The sequence below is a fragment of the Calonectris borealis genome, chromosome 3, assembly GCF_964195595.1.
Source record: "Calonectris borealis chromosome 3, bCalBor7.hap1.2, whole genome shotgun sequence".
Classification (NCBI taxonomy): domain Eukaryota; kingdom Metazoa; phylum Chordata; class Aves; order Procellariiformes; family Procellariidae; genus Calonectris; species Calonectris borealis.
The window spans coordinates 16,619,422-16,635,884 of NC_134314.1; the positions used below are offsets into that span (position 1 = coordinate 16,619,422).

General features: G+C 44.1%; 1 protein-coding gene across 1 annotated transcript; it reads left to right on the forward strand.

Annotated features, from left to right (window-relative positions):
* The first annotated feature begins 527 nt into the window (after nt 1-527).
* PDIA6 (protein disulfide isomerase family A member 6) lies at nt 528-16,207 on the forward strand. Its single transcript, XM_075145055.1, has 13 exons — nt 528-609; nt 3,476-3,617; nt 5,411-5,468; nt 6,283-6,409; nt 6,907-7,013; nt 8,482-8,615; nt 9,010-9,124; nt 10,071-10,211; nt 11,370-11,454; nt 11,608-11,680; nt 12,752-12,910; nt 14,887-14,983; nt 15,732-16,207. Exons 1-13 carry the CDS (start codon nt 576-578, stop codon nt 15,798-15,800), a joined length of 1,341 nt encoding a protein of 446 aa, XP_075001156.1. The 5' UTR covers nt 528-575; the 3' UTR covers nt 15,801-16,207.
* The last annotated feature ends 256 nt before the right edge of the window (nt 16,208-16,463 follow it).

Genomic DNA, 16,463 nt, shown 5'->3' on the forward strand with positions numbered 1-16,463 from the left:
TTTCGAATCTAGATGCCAATCCCGCTTTTCACAGTGACACCATCTAGACTGTCAAGTCCTTCAGACTTAGTTTGCACTTGGAGGCAGTACAAAAGCAGCTCGGGCACCAAACAGGACAGAACACTGGCCTGCCTTCCTTCTCCTTGAAGGCCTGCGTGGGTTTCAGCCGAGGCCCAGACAGCCCCCAGCGCTGTGAGGAGGGGAGTGGCTGCGGGCACTCTCGCTTCCCTGGGAAGCTGCTAGAAGCAGGCTGAGAGCGCGTTTTCCGGGGGCAGCCTGACTCACCAGGCACACCTCCGGCCCACCCCGGAACCCCGCTCCCGCTCCCGCTCCCTCCCCGGTTCGCCAGGCCAAGCCCCACCATGCTCCTCCTCCCCCGCCTCCGCCCCTCAGTGTCTCCTCCAGCCACCCGCGCCCTGTAGCGACTGACGCGGCCGCCCCCCATTGGCTATGTCAGTGCGCGAGCGCCAGCGCCGCCAATGGGCGGCGGCCACGGCGGGGAACGCGCGGCGCGTGGGCGGGGGGGCGGGGCGGGCAGGCTCTAGTAGCGGCGGCCGAGGGAGCGGGGGGCAGCCATGGGGGCGCGTGCCGTGGGCCGTCTCTGGTGGGGTAGGAGCCGCGGGCGGCGGGGCGGCCGCTGAGGGGATGGGGGGCCCGGGGCGGCCTGAGGGGGCGGCGGGCCGCGGCTGCCCCCTCCCCAGCTTTCCGGGCCCTGCTGGGGGTGTGGGGCCGCCGTGGCGGGAGGGAGCTGGGCGCCGGGCCGAGCACGGCGGCCGCTGGGGACGGGCTCGGAGCCGCCGTGCGCCCGTCTGCCGCTCGGGGAGGGGCGGGAGCTCTAGGCCGCGCGGGCCGCTCTCCGGGGTGGCCGGCGGCGGGGCGGGTGACTCGTGGAGTGGGGGGACAGCGCCTGCAGTCGCGTTTCGGCCGCTGCCAGTCCGGGCCGCTGCCCCGCGCCGCCCCCGATTGCTCGGTGGGTTCCCGGAGCGCAGGTAAACGGCCTAAAGATCCCAGCAACAAAAAAACTAAATAAAGTGGTGCTTGTCTCTCGCCCTAATAAAAAAACCGCTTTGGTTTCCAGTAAGCGGTGATGTTTTACTTGCCTGGCTGCCCTGACCTGGGATCTAGTGCTGTCAGGGCAGTAGGAAAGCAATGACTGAAGACAAAAGGAGGAGTCCGTGGGGAATTGTACTTCCTCTTCCCCTCCCCCTGCTGCTGGGCCTTCTGTGCCGAATAAATTGGTAGACCCGTTAAGTAGCCCTACTCGGGCCGTTCTGTAGAAACACGGAGGGCCCAGATAACGCTGCGCAGGGCCGAAGGGGGAAGGCTCTGGCTCATTGAGCGCACATGTGCAGGGGTGTGTGATCTTCAGCACACCCAGCTCTGCTGCGGAAGGTGCGGGTATTTTAAGGAGGAAGTTCACAGAATCATCATCATTATCCCGTAGCAAAAGCTTTTCTTCACAGCTCTTCAGAGTTACAACTTGGTGTTTCGATGAGGGCTAGTAATACCAGCATGGAGCTGCCTTAGTTGGTTTAACAATGTTCCTGTCTATGTAATTCACTTACATTGGAAAACAACTTTGAAATCAGATTATCTGAGATTTTTTTTTTACCTTAATATCAAAGACAGATTTGCATTTTCCTGGCTTAGATGCTTGTAGGAAAATGATCTTTTTATTTGCTGAAGATGAATTAAACCTTGAATATTTCACTATAGAAAGGAAAATTATGCCACCAGTTCCTGAGTCATAGTTTTAAAAAAACGTAATGCAGTGATATGTGACTAGGTGATTTTCACCATGTGCTGTCTTTTGTGAGTTCCCTTTAGGGCATGTTTTTCTATAAGCTAGAACGTCTCCATTTGAAGTGACAGAAATGGCTGAGTGAGCTCTGTTCAATTGCTGAATATATTCTGCTACAGATATCTTTAGGTCATGCTAAAATATGCTGATTTAATGGTCTCATTCCATCCAGAGAAGGGTTTCTCTCTTGAGAGTGGTTGTAACGTTCAAGTAGCTTTTTGCATTCTTGTTTTTTTTACTCTACCCCAGTGGCAACTGGTACTGTAGGTCACCGTAACATGCTGTGACAGCCACGGATTGCCTTGGAAGTCAGTTGACCAGTGCTGATGAAGTGTTGCTTGTGTGTGGGCATACTGAAGGGAGAGAGCCAATCTAATGTGTAAATCTGGTGGTGGAAACCAACTAGAATCACCCCAAAAGGAAGGGGGTTGGGTCCTAGGGCTAGAAGAATCCATTAGGAGGGGGAGTGGTGCGATGGATAGGGGGCTGGGTTGCAGTGTGGCAATTCAGTCCTGATCTCTGCTTGAGTAACCTGGAAGATGTTATTTCTTTCAGCGTCTCTCACCTGCAGAATAGGTATAATGAAACTGGCTTTTCTTAAGCGGGTCCGATAAAGTGTAGGTGATACTGTGCAGATGTGTGTACCATGTGCTGTAGAGTTTCTGCATCACTGAACTGTACCTTCCTCTCACGTTCAGTCTGAGAGAGAATGTACAGCTTGGTTCAAGTTATTAAGCACTCGCAGCAAAGGAACTATTTTTTGCCTAGTTCTAACTTCGATGTCTGAGCTCTTACTCCCCCCAGTCTCTGGTGGATTAAGAAAAGTCTTCTGCTATGTGGATTTTATTACAGAGATGCTTGTCATCTTTCGTCAAGTCATCTCTCAATCTCTCTGACTAGGTAGAAGGAAGGATTACGAGGTTTTATGTGCAAAGTCTCAAGCAATAATAAGATCCAGAAGTATGAAGTCTTTCTTAAGAGAAAGCAATTTCTTTGTACCTTGTAATGACTTTTTTTTTTTAGCATTCTAAGAGTGCTTGAGTTGTTAACCAGAGAGATTTAGCTGTTGTTCTCCAGTCTGTTGCTAGAGAGATAGATCAATAGTAGACTAAGATCTTGCTCATGAGCAAGAATGAAAGCACTCCTTACACTACCAGTGCATTAATTGCTGGTCCTAAAATCAGTGTAACTGTACTAAGACTAGTTGGGACAGTCCTGCATTATGTCATCCTATGAAAGATGTGTTTGAGTGCCTGCTGTGCAAGGGGTGTGGGCAATTGGCTTAGGAGTTTCTATGAGAAAGAACTGAAATAAAATGTAGCTAATCATGGGGATCTGCGTGGAAATTCTGCTGGTCTTGTACCAGTAGTAGTTAGGGTAGCAGCTTTGACAGAATGCTCTCTGGAGAGCCATAGCATGAGTGGCATAACTCCAGCTAGCTTTAGGCACAGAGAATATATTACATGATCCCATAAATCATGATTTAAGTGAGGAGGGAAAGCATATATCTTGCCTTAACTTCCTTTTTTTCTGGTCAAACTGGAATCCCTTTCCCTTGTTTGTTTGTTTTTTTTTTCTGCTGATGTGCAGGGAGTGGGGAGATGATTTAGCCATGGCAACAGGAGAATCATAAATGTTCTGCAGGAATGCTGATTGCTTTGCTTTTTGTTCTAGGCACAGTGAGCTGCACGTTATTCCTGGTAGTTAATGGTTTATATTCGGCCAGTGATGATGTGATAGAGCTAACACCAACTAACTTCAACAAGGAGGTCATTCAGAGTGAGAGCCTGTGGCTCGTGGAGTTCTATGCCCCATGGTAAGAATTACAGCTGTGTACTTGCTTGCTCTTATCATGGAGGAGCAGCATACTAATCTGGTGCTGATCAGTCCAGGGTTTTGTTCAGTTGTTGGCAGTACAGTTATCAGTTCGATGGCCTCATGACTAGCAAAATAGCTGTAGTTGGGATTCCTATTTTAAATATCCTCACCAGGGAAAAAGGCAGGAATTGGAGTCACATGGAAAAGACAAGGGGTAATGGGTAAGTTACTCCTGGGAAGATTCTGACTGGACACAAGAGGAAAATTTTTCACAATGAGAACAATCAGCCATTGGAGTAATCTCCCCAGGGAAGTGGTGGATTCCCCAACATTGGACACTTCTAAGATTCGGCTGGACAGGGTGCTGGGCCATCTTGTCTAGACTGTGCTTTTGCCAAGAAAGGCTGGACCAGATGATCCTTGAGGTCCCTTCCAACCTGGTATTCTAGGATTCTATGAAAACCTTATATGCCATTTTACTACTTCAATTTTTCTACCGAAATTAGTATTAAAAATGACTGCTCAAAGTGCAATAGGTAAGTGAGAAGGCCCTTCACTTCTGTCTTTCTGAACCTGATTCTGATATGAAAGCACAGATCTGAATTCACACTTAGAATTTCCAATTTGCATTGAAAAATACTGGCTTTGTGCATCTTAATTTAGCACCTCTATCTCCCATCCTGCTCAAGTCCAGAGAATGGAGTCTCTTCTGCGTATATTCTGGTGATGTATGTTCCATCTTTGCACAAATCCTCTGTGCTATTGCCATCCAAAGCTCCACATTCTGGAGAAAGGGGCCTTTCATTGCAACAGCCTGACTGTGTCTGGACTGAGAGGTTTAGGGGAAAGCTTGCTATGCCTCTTCTAGTGTTGTTGCAGCTTTATGGGCAACGGGAAGCTTTATTGAACAATGGCAATAAAGTGTAGAACAGGTATAACCTCATCGCGCTCTACAACTACCTGAAAGGAGGTTGTAGCAAGGTGGGTGTTGGTCTCTTCTGCCAAGTAACAAGCGATAGGACAAGAGGAAATGGCCTCAAGTTGCACCAAGGGAGGTTTAGATTGGACATTAGGAGAAATTTCTTTACTGAAAGAGTGATCAGGCCTTGGAACAGGCTGCCCAGGGAAGTGGTGGAGTCACCATCCCTGGAAGTATTTAAAAGACGTGTAGATGAGGCCCTTAGGGACATGGTTTGGTGGACATGGTGTGTTGGGTTGACGGTTGGACACGATGATCTTAGAGGTCTTTTCCAACCTGTATGATTCTATGATTCTGTAAGTAAATTGGCAGCTCCTCTCTCCCTACAGACCTGTGATGCTGTGATTATACACCAGTTGCCAGTCAACTGTTGGTCTTCTCCCCTAGACACCTCCAGAAGATGTTGCGCCACAAATTCTTGCTAGTTAAGTTACCTCTAGAATAATTTTTTCAGGTCTCATCACAGGTCCATTTTAGCCTGCAACAAGCAGACTAGTGTGCAAATCTGGATTTTGGTGCTCACATTTGCTTCTGTGTTAGGAAAGCCAGGTAGCTTTTGAGGTGTGTGCATATATGTGTATGCGTGTGTATGCACTTATATAATATATATGGAGGTTTTTCTTCAGAAATCTGAGTGATGATGTGATGTTGTGGCATAGCCTCTTCCCCTCTTCATGAGTAGACCTTGTCTCGCAGAGTTTGCTGCAAACGGCTGTTCTGTAATTGCAAACCCAACAAGGCCACTCTGTATTCTGTGAAGTAGTTATCAGATCTGAATGACAATTACTGTTTGTTTTTTTTTTTCCTGAAAGGTGTGGTCATTGTCAAAGACTAACCCCTGAGTGGAAGAAAGCAGCAACAGCGTTAAAAGTAAGTTTAACCTTTCAAATGTGCTTGTGGCAGTGGATTGAGGAGAGTTTGGCTGTTTGTCATCTGGCTTAGGAACACGGAGGTGGGGTTTGGTCCCCAAAACCATATCACTTTAATCATACTATCCAGCCAGAGAAGTGGCCAATCAGAGGCATTTAAAAAGTCAGGATTTTTGTGTTGGTTTTTTTTTTCTTTTCTTAAAAGAAGCCGTTGAATTGTAGAGGAAGCAAATCAATTCTGTCCCTATGAATTCCCATTGCTGTTTTCCAGGGCTGCTTTTACCAGCACCAGAAGACATTAGAATCCAGCCATCCCCCAAAATAGCGTGTTTGTCTTTTCTTCCTCGCTGTCCTGTCACCTGCCTCTGAAGTACAGGAACAGGATGAACTGAATATATGAACACAGCTTTGTAAGCTGTTGATGATGAATATTTCTTTAATTACAGAAAACTTCGTCAGGTAGTGATTTGCTGAACTCTTGCCTATGTAAAATATATTCCCCTTCTTAAAAAAAAAAAAAAAAAAAAAAACACACAAAAAAAACCAAAAAAACCAAAACCAAAACAAAAAAACCCCAAACAAACAAAAAACCCAACCAAAAAAAACCCCAAACAATTGAAAATTTAGTTTGTTAGGATGAAGAAAGAAATGGACATACATGGTGTTCTGTCGTTTAATGCTCTTCAGGGGATAATACCTCTCTTCTGGTGACTGTTTTCTTACCCTCCTAATAACTCTCTCCAGCATGCACAGAGTATAAAATGTGTTAAATCACTGTAGAAGTCTTGTCTTGTTTTTTGTTTTTATTCCCACAGGGTGTAGTGAAAGTAGGTGCAGTAGATGCAGATAAGCATCAGTCCTTGGGTGGACAGTATGGAGTCAGAGGGTTTCCAACTATCAAGATATTTGGAGCCAACAAAAACAAAGCGGAGGATTATCAGGGTAAATGTGATGCTCTTTCACATGTTGCATGCCTAAAAACTTCCCTGAATAAAGTAATTATGGTAGCTGTTAACGCTGTCTTCTGTGGTGTTTCCTTCCTATCTAGTGCTTGTAGTAACTGAGAGACAGATGGATGGGACTTGTTTGACCAAATTGTGCATGTCTTAGCATGAGCTAACAGTCCCACCTGCAGTTTTTAGTTGCTGGAGGTTGATGGGCACTTCCAAAGTATTATTCCTTTCTTCCTGTTTACTGGGAGCTTGCCACAGTCACCCCTGATCAGATAAGGTGGTTAGTTAAAAAGTGGAGTGAAGTCAATCCTGCTGCTCGTGTTTAAGTCACTGATGTCCCACTACTAGTACCATATCGCTTATAGCCTAGTCCTGCTTTTCCTGAAAAATCCTTAGGGTGAGGGGGTATTAAGTTTGCAGTTAAGTCAGGGGCCTACCTTAAACTGGCCTTTTGATGCTTTAAACACTCATTTTGCTGTGTTGCAGGTGGCAGGACAAGTGATGCCATTGTTGATGCTGCTCTAAGTGCTCTTCGGTCCCTGGTGAAAGACCGTCTTAGTGGCAGAAGTGGAGGATATAGTTCTGGGAAACAGGTATTTGAGGGAACGTGTGGGTTTGTTTTCAACTGGAGACTGTCCTGTACAGGAGATTGGGGCTTGTGCTCCTGACTCTGTTCACAGAATAGTTGAAGTTGGAAGGGACCTCTGGAGGTTGTCTAGTCCAGCCCTCTGCCCAGTGCAGGGTCAACTACAGCAGATTGCTCAGGGCTGTGTCCCATCAAGCTGTGAGCATCTCCAAGGACTGAGACTCCACACAGACTGCGCTCTTTGGGCAACCTGTTCCAGTGTTTGACCACCCTCACAACAGAAAATTTTTCTCTTATGTTTAAATCAAATTCTTGTATTTCAACTTAGGCCCTTACTTTTTGTCCTGTCACTGGGCATTGCAGAGAAGAGTCAGCCTTTGTTTTCTTTACTCCCCTCCACTCAGGTATTTATATACATGGATAAGATCCACACTGAGCCTTCTCTTTCCAGCTGAGCAATCCCAGCTTTCTCAACCTCTCATCATGTCAGATGCTCAAAGCCCTTAATCAGCTTTGACCCTTGGCAGGACTTGCTTCAGTGTGTGCATGCCTCTTATACTGGGGAGCCCAGAACTGGACCCAGCACTCCAGATGTTTCACACGGTGCTGAGCAGAGGGGAGGATGACCTCCCCAGACCTGCTGGCAACTCTCTGCCTAAAGCAGCTCAGGAGGCTGTTGGCCACCTTTGCCACAGGGGAGCATTGCTGGTTCAACTTGTTGTCCACCAGGACCCCCAGGTCCCTCTCTGGAAAGCTGCTTTCCAGCTAGTCAGTCCCCAGCATGTGCTGGTGCATGGGGTTATTCTTCCCCGGGTGCAAGACTTTGCATCTCCCTTTGAACTTTGAGGTCCCTGTTAGCCCCATTCTCCAACTGGTTGAGGTACCATTTGCATAGTCCTAGTCTAAGCTAGATGGATGAGGGTTTTTTAATTTGGTAGTGTTCTTCTGAAGCTGGCTTTCTGGGTTTCTCCCTGAAGGTAAATTGAAAAGCTTCTGGCTCCTACTATTGTTTCTAAATCACGGAGCAAGTACACTCCGACATCCTCAGGTTGGCCAGATAAAAGACCTGGATGAACTGTACCCTATAGCGTGTATTACGCTCACGCGTGGATTTTTGCCTGGAAACCAGGGCACAGTGGGGTGGGGGGCTTGGAGAGCACTTTGTTCTTGGGCAGATCAGAACATGAAGAACTGGGGAAGTGTTCCCACATCTTGTTAGTTAGTTTGACCTGATTTCTCTTTTTCTTTTTTTTTTTTTTAAAGAGAAGGTTCACTTGCTGTTTCTTGAAAGTGCTGTGGGAGTGGGCTGTGTGTATTGTCAGTTCTGAAATGGTAAAGTTGTATGACATAACACTGCCCATTTTGTATCTCTTTCAAATAAAGACCATTTGGTACAACATGACGCACAGGAGACGGCTTGCGTGGGAAGCCAGTTTTGGTTACTTCTTATGTGAGGGTCTGTTTGTTTCTTGCAGAGCCGAGAGAGCGGAGGTGGAGATAAGAAGGATGTGATTGAGCTGACTGATGACAGCTTTGATAAGAACGTCATAAATAGTGACGATGTGTGGATGGTGGAGTTTTATGCCCCATGGTGTGGGCACTGCAAAAAGTAAATGAGGTTTTTCTTTGACAATTCAGTTCCTGTTAGTGCTCGTTTTTGTGCAATACCCTTCATCCCCTAAAAGGGACCTTGCATCTCTGGTATATCAGAAGCGGAGTTTTCCGTAAGATGTTTTAACAGAACTGTGTGGGCTCAGGGCACCTTGGTGCGGCTCTGGCTGCGCTCCTCCTTAGCAGTAAAATTCCCAGTTACCAGTGGAAATAAGATCCAGAAGTTATATTAACCTTTTAATTCCTTCAGATGCAGGACTTCAGTCTCATTTGGAATAACCCTCCTAGCTGTCATTCTCTGCAGAGACTTTATTTTTTTTCCTGAGTGGAGTATGCTACATAATGTTGGAATGTGGTATACTTATGGTATACTCATACTCTTTGTTTTTCAGCCTGGAGCCTGAATGGGCAGCTGCTGCCACTGAGGTGAAGGAACAAACAAAGGGAAAAGTAAAGCTGGCTGCAGTAGATGCAACAGTCAATCAGATGTTGGCAAGCCGATACGGGGTGAGTGTGCTCTGCAGTGGTTACAATTTCCTTTGCATCTCTAGTAAGTCAGATTTCCCTCTAATGCTTACTGAACTGTTCCTTAATCTGGTACCACTTAAATGTTGTGTGCTAAAAATAATATTAAGTGACACATAGCACTTTTCCACAAATAATTCTTTCCTGAATGTCAGTAACAATATAAATAAATGGGGTGAAAGGAAAGGAATAAATCTGGATGTTGCTGATAAAAAAGGCTGTTTATTTCCATAAGGTCTGGTATAGCTTTATCATCTGAAGTGAGAGGTGTCTCCTTTCAGACTGTTTGTATGCTGGCTGGGCATTTCCAGAATACACACATGTACCTCTGTACATCTTGGAGCCAGTTATCAGGGATCACTCCGACAATGTTAGCTGCCCAGATCAGCTATGCTGTGGGCCCAAAGTGAACTGATACTCTTTAATTTTTAATACAGTACAGGGAGCTTACAGTGTGCTGCTTTGTTTCCCTGTAAGTGCACATGGCTGGCAGTCAGCAGGAAGACTTGAGCAAGTTTTACTGGAAGTGTAGCAGAGGGAGCTTAAGGTCCATTTGTTGCCATGTAGGCACAGTGCTGTCTCCCTGCAGACAAACCGGGAAACTAATGTCTAAGAAATACAAAGAGTTAAGATAGGCCTCCTGGTACAACCGGCAATGCTTGGTGTATCTAAACTGAGATGAAACAATAGCTGATTCATCAGGTCTAAAACTTGAAACACTGTTTCAATGTACGTTAGCCTTGTTTTGAATTGTTGCACAAGTGGGAAGCTACAAAATTGTTCTAGTTCAGTCATAACATGCTGTGAGACTTGATTCACCTAGATTTTAAATCTCTTCCCTTTCTCTTAATTTAGAACACATCGGCAGATAACTTCCACCATAAATATTGAGATTTATTTGAGCTGATGGCTTAAACTTGTCTTGCAGATTCGCGGATTTCCCACAATTAAAATCTTCCAGAAAGGAGAAGACCCTGTTGATTATGATGGTGGCAGAACTAGATCTGATATCATTGCTCGTGCTCTGGATTTGTTTTCTGATAATGCCCCACCACCTGAACTCCTGGAGGTACCTCTTCATAATTTTCTCAGATTGCTTTTCCATCATATCTTTTGCAGCAGTTTTTGCAGAACTATATCAACTGTAAATAAAACGGCCTAAGTGTCTGCTTGCACACTGTTTTGCAGCAGAATGACAAGGATGACAAGTCTGATAATTCAGGTTTCTGTTATTTAATTTTTACTGTGAATTTGTTGTTGACTGAAAGATTATCGGAATTGATACAGTGAAGGCACTGACAGGATGGTACCAGGGTGTCTGAATCTTCTCTTGGGTTCCGTGCCCCATCTGTTTTCTTACAACAAGAGGGCAGGGTTTTGTCATTTGTAAGCCATCCGTTAGAAGTTGCATGATGACTAATCTTGCTTGTTGTCCAAAAAACTCCACTCTCTGTATGGTGACTTCTAGTTTCAGCTTGATGTTGGCAGATTTGTTGTCTCCAAAGTGGGGTGCATGCAAGACAAGCCATTGGGGTGCAGGAAGAAAAAAAAAATTACCATTAATAAATTTAAAAACAGACATTTTAAAATGGTGTTCTTTCATTTCTTTAAAATGTCTGTTTTCTGTATGCTTTATAATGTACACAGTAGTACTTGTGTATAATTGAGATACATATATTGGGGCTACATGCTTAGAAATTTTTTTACTGGTGGTAGTGCACGATCAAAGTTTGGAGACTGCTAATGTAGATAAATGGATTGATTCCTTTTTAAGGTAGATCACACAAAACTGGTATTGCTCGATTAATGTCGATTAAATGTTCTCATCTTCATCAAGTGCTGCACCCTGCTGGCTCTCCTTATGCTAGTAGTACCATGAGTGAAACCTACAGGCATATGCATAGGTCTGGGTGTGCTGTTTCTAGCCCTGGTCCAAGGACAGTGACTTTGAGCAAGAAGTGACATCTTACTGTGCTCTCTGTAAGCCTTGTTTGGTACTGCTTACTTTCCTGTTGCTGCAAGTCTCAACAGAAGACTCTGTGAACTCTTTGTAATTAGTCTTGTGTTGGGAGACCAGTGAAGTAGGAGAGGCTTGTAAGATTTTGTGTCAAGTTGTTTTGATGCTTATTACCTTGTAGGATGGAGTTGATAGGCTGTTGGAGAGGAGTGCAGTCACAGCTGGATAACCAAGTCTCACGCTCATTGACTTTCTGCTGCTTTCTTCTAGATAATTAGTGAAGATGTTCTGAAGAGTACCTGTGATGCTCATCAGCTCTGCATCATTTCTGTCCTGCCTCATATTCTTGACACAGGTAGACATACAAGCGAGCAGACTTCTGTATGAATTTATCACTTAAAGCATGTAGTTGTGTTTTTTAACTTGTCCAAGCAGACTTCTGTATGAATTTATCACTTAAAGCATGTAGTTGTGTTTTTTAACTTGTCCAATCCTGTCTAACAAACAGGAGCTTCAGGGAGGAATTCTTACCTGGATGTCATGTTAAAAATGGCTGAAAAATACAAAAAGAAAATGTGGGGGTAAGTGTCACTGGTTTTCTTGGAAAAGAGCATTTTCAGAGGTAACAGGATAGAATTTGTATGATAGTGATTTATCTGTAGATAAGAGTTGTTCCTTGTTCAGCATAGTATATCTTGGTATTTCACTAACTGTACCGCGGCAGGGGATGCTGTGGCTTTAGAATAAACTGCTGATTTTTTTTTCTTTTCATCCATCTCTCAAATCCTGCATTTACAAGTGATATCTAAACATTAATGAGATCAGATTAAGCATCTTTTACTCGTCCTGAACACTAAAATATTTTAGGGCAGTATTTATCCAGTTTCTTTTAGAGTCTTTTGCTGGTGGGTAAGTCTGCCAGTATGACTGTTGAATTCTCAAAAAAAAAAAAAGTAAATTGCAGTTTATTAGCAAATTTCATGCTCTCAAAGAAGCAGACCGGCAGGCTTTGCCTTTACTCCTCCTCCTCTCAAGGGGAGGTTAGGATCTCTAGGACTTCTCTGGGAAGTGAGAGTTGTTCTGACACACTGACTGCTGTGAAAAGGGGGCAAAATGACATGAAAGCCTGGGGGGAAACGCTGAGATTGGCTGATTCCAGAGGTTCCTCAGGGGACTTTGTTAAGCATTAGAGGAACTGAGACCTGACCAGTGAGGAACTAATAGTGAGTGAAATATTGGTCTTGCAGTCTTTGGCCAGAAATCCTCTACAGTGGGATTTGGGCAGTACTTTGTCATGTTTAGATCTTGACTTGAGCCATTTTAAACCTTGCACTTCTAAAGTGCAGCAATTTGTTTGGATTGGTAACATAGTTCTTTCGCTGGACTGCCTTTCATGGCTGTTCTTCTGATCTGGCTTTCAGTGGCTGTGAGCATGGGGCTGGCCTAGAGGTGCTGTTCAGGAGGGGCTTTCTTCTGTTACATGGTTCAGGATCAGGACCCTACTCTTCCCTGCTGACTTCAATAAAGTTGACACTGTCAAGGGCAGTTCAGAGCCCACCTTGAACTCTGCAGGGTTGCAGAATATGTGTGACTTCAAAATTATTGTAGTGCCTATCCTAATTATTTATCTTCTATTTTATCTTTTCCTCAAGGTGGTTGTGGACAGAAGCAGGTGCTCAGTCAGATCTTGAGAGCTCTTTGGGGATTGGAGGCTTTGGGTATCCAGCAATGGCAGCTATTAATGCTCGGAAGATGAAATTCGCCCTTCTGAAAGGATCATTCAGTGAGCAAGGGATTAATGAGTTTCTCAGGTATGAAATCTTTAAGTGAGTTAAATCTTTCTGTAACTGGGGCTGTGACTCTTTAGACCAAAATCAGGCTCTCCTGGATCAGACAAGACTTGCATGTTAAGAGAATTGAGATGACGAGCATTCACTGGAGTAAGGGAATGATTTCAGTAAGGATTGCAACTCATAAAGCAGCCTCTACATTTTTGTGGTGGACAGAATTAAGAAGTTGGACATTTAAACTTAAATGGTAGGTTTAGCTCAACTTTTGAAAACAGTTTGAAAACAGAAGTGAGCTTTGATCTTGAAAAATTCTGCTTCTCTGGTAACCCAAGAAATTAATGGGATTTGGTAATCAATACTGTTTAATTCAAATGGTGCATTCTGATTTGTAATTGGGAAGTTCTCAGTTTGGGAATCTGAATGGGTGCTGCTGAGATTCTGGAGGTTCTGTATGTTGCTGTTCATCTTTCTGGTTTGGTCCGGTCCTGTCTTCCCCCTCCCATCCTCCTCTCCCCCATTCCCCTGGCATCTGATAAACTAATTGGGGGAGCTGAAGCAATCCATCCAAGAAGTCCATACCTCTCTGCTCAGCTCAAGTTCCCTGAAACTGCCTCTTGCGTAGTTGGGCAAGAGCCAGTGCTGAGAAGAATTGAATGGGGAGGAGGACAGAAGGCGGCAGCAGCACTGAAACAGAGCAGCTAAACTTGAATTGTTAGTTAAGCATGGTCAAAGTGAAGTGAGAACTCTGCTGGTAAAACACCAGCTGCCATAAGGTGTGTAAGAGCCTTTGAGAGCTTACATTAGCAGTGTTATTTCCATGTCCTTGCGTGGAGAATGGCAAAGGAAATTGCAAAAGGAAATACAACAGTCTCTCCCCACCTTGCCATTAATTGAACCCTGTTCCTCCTGCATTAATGGAAACAGTGCTATATTCTCTTACCTGTATAAGGGATCAGACTTTCTTCTTAATGCCAAAAAGGGGAGGTTCTTGGAGCATCAAGTAAAATACAAGATTCGGATGCAAGACGAGCAATACCAGACAGTCTGTACTAATGCATGTGAGAGAAATGTCTGCCTTTCTCAGACATGGCAAATTCTCCTGGTCTATAAAATCCATCTTAGTGAAGCCCCCCCTTGTGAGGGTGGATGGTGCTTCCAGGACACAACAGCCAACTTACCAGCTTATATTGCATTAGATAATTGGTTTGGTATTGTCTTACACAGAGCAATGCTTGCTGGAATAATCTCTTACTTGACACTTCAGCTCAGCTGTGCTGCCTAGAGAAAGCAGTACAATCACAGTTGGTGTAGCTGACTGTTAACTTAGCTTGCTGCGTGCAGCTTTTGTAATCTAATAGGCAGTCTCAACAGTGTTGACCAGAAGTAAGGAAACAAGCACTGAGAAGAGCATAAAAATTGTAGACTCCACCTAGGGGGGAAGCCTTATTCAGTCTTACTTGCTTCAGAAAGAATGCAAAGGGATTAGCTCTTCAGGATTTTAATGTTAGGCTTTTTGAGCATGCCTAACGAGCAAGTGCAAGATGGGGTGTCTCAAAGCAGAAGCTGGTTACCTTGTACCCATTGTAACCCGTGAAGGCTTAGAGTCCACTAAAGAAAGATCACTAGCGATTTCAAGTAACAGTTGCAGGTGACTTCCAAAACGAGAATTACACACTCCCCTTGGAGTTGCCTCAAGTGATACACAATATACTATTAAAGGGGCTGTGTTTGTTCAGGAGTGTTACAAGGGGCACTGGTGAAATATGAAACAGTGTGGCTCACATAGTTTGTCTCCTTGGATCCAATTGTAAATTCACAATGCTGCTTTAAGGACTCTCTCAATTTGAAAAGCTTTTGCCTCCAGACAGTTTAGATTTCCTTCAAGAGATGCAAGCAGATCTCACAGTTAACTTCCTTTTATCTAAACCAGGCACTGTTCCAGGTGGATGGAGACTGGAGACATTTCTTATATTTAACTTTTACTTGTTTTTTCTCAGGGAACTGTCTGTTGGTCGTGGCTCTACAGCACCAGTGGGTGGTGGAGCTTTCCCTAAAATTCATTCAGTTGAACCTTGGGATGGCAAAGATGGTGAGGTAAGAGGTGCTCCATCTCTAAAAGTGCTGATGATTTGCGAGGTTCAGAAGTGACTGGATAGAGTAACTAAGAACTGGCAATGTGAAACTTCTTGTTCTTCAAAGATTGTAGAAAGTTGTTTTGATGGTTTCCCATTATCTAAATCCTGCCACCCGACCAAACACTGAATTCATCGTCTGATGTTGTGGACACATACTCCTGCCTAGCTGTTAGGATGTAATCTGAAAGTTAAATCCCTTGAGGCTGAAACCCATTGTTACATATGCAGAGTAAGGAAGGTGGTAGCGTATGCATTCAAGACCTGAACGTTTGTGGAGACTTTGGTTCTGCAATATGATGACCTTACCATCCAAGGTCTTAATGTCAGAAAGTTTGTAAGGTAAAGCCTGTGTAATAACACAGGAATTGAGTATGTTCCTAAGGTTCAACATTGCTGTAAAAAACAAAGTTACTACAATCCTTTGATCTACATCAGATGGAATTAAAATACAGAATATGGTAGTAGCTTTGTTACATAGTTTATCTGTATTTGCCTTTGTGTGGAGTATTTTTATTAGTAGGAAACAACCTTCTAGTCTAAATTCTGATCGCTTGTCCTGTGCTTAATACACTTCTGAGTTTTTATGAATGAAAGAGGTGACAGGCGGGAGCTTTACTCTTAGGATGAAGGAAGCGTCTTTCAAAGTCAGTGATGTCCCGGTGTTAAGCGCTTCTAAACATGTGCTCAAAACCTTCCCTTTTTCACAGCTTCCGGTTGAAGATGATATTGATCTCAGTGATGTGGATCTGGATGACTGGGATAAAGATGAGCTGTGAGACCTTCAGGAAACTTCTTTTCTTGGGAAAGTTTGTGCAGCAGTTTGCAACCTGGTTCACAATCAGATGGATATTCCAGTGGCCTTTTTATGGAGAAATAGCACGTGACACACTGTGCTATTTGATGCACTGCAGCAGTGAACTGTACGCATCTCAAGAAAACATTGCAGAAATTCTATGAATTGTCATAACCAGTAAACTTGATTGTATTCTGTGTAACAAATATTTTGAGAACAACATGGATATTTCTTTGGAACATCTTGGTTTTTATTTTGTTGATAGTGTGCTGTTTGAGTGTTACTGGAGGCTGTTAGTGTAACCAATTTTAAATGTGATTTTTTTTTTTCACAGAGGTGGAACCTGGTCAGCTTCTGTTTCAATTAAAGAATAAAACAAAATATTTTTGACACACAGTGTTAGTCTTGTATAGAGTAACAAAGGTGCACATGATAAAAGCTATCCTATTTTGGATGACTCTTGAAAAACGAACTGTAGAATAGAGAGGCTGGTGCAGAGGGGAGTCCTAAACCATCCTCTTGTGAACGATCTTGACAGTTTGGCCTAGAGCCTGATTAGATGGACAATCTTAGTTTAAATGTTCTTCAGTCTTCCTTTTCCTATTCCTTCTCAGGGGCTTTCTCTTTCTTTGTGCCAGACTTTGTA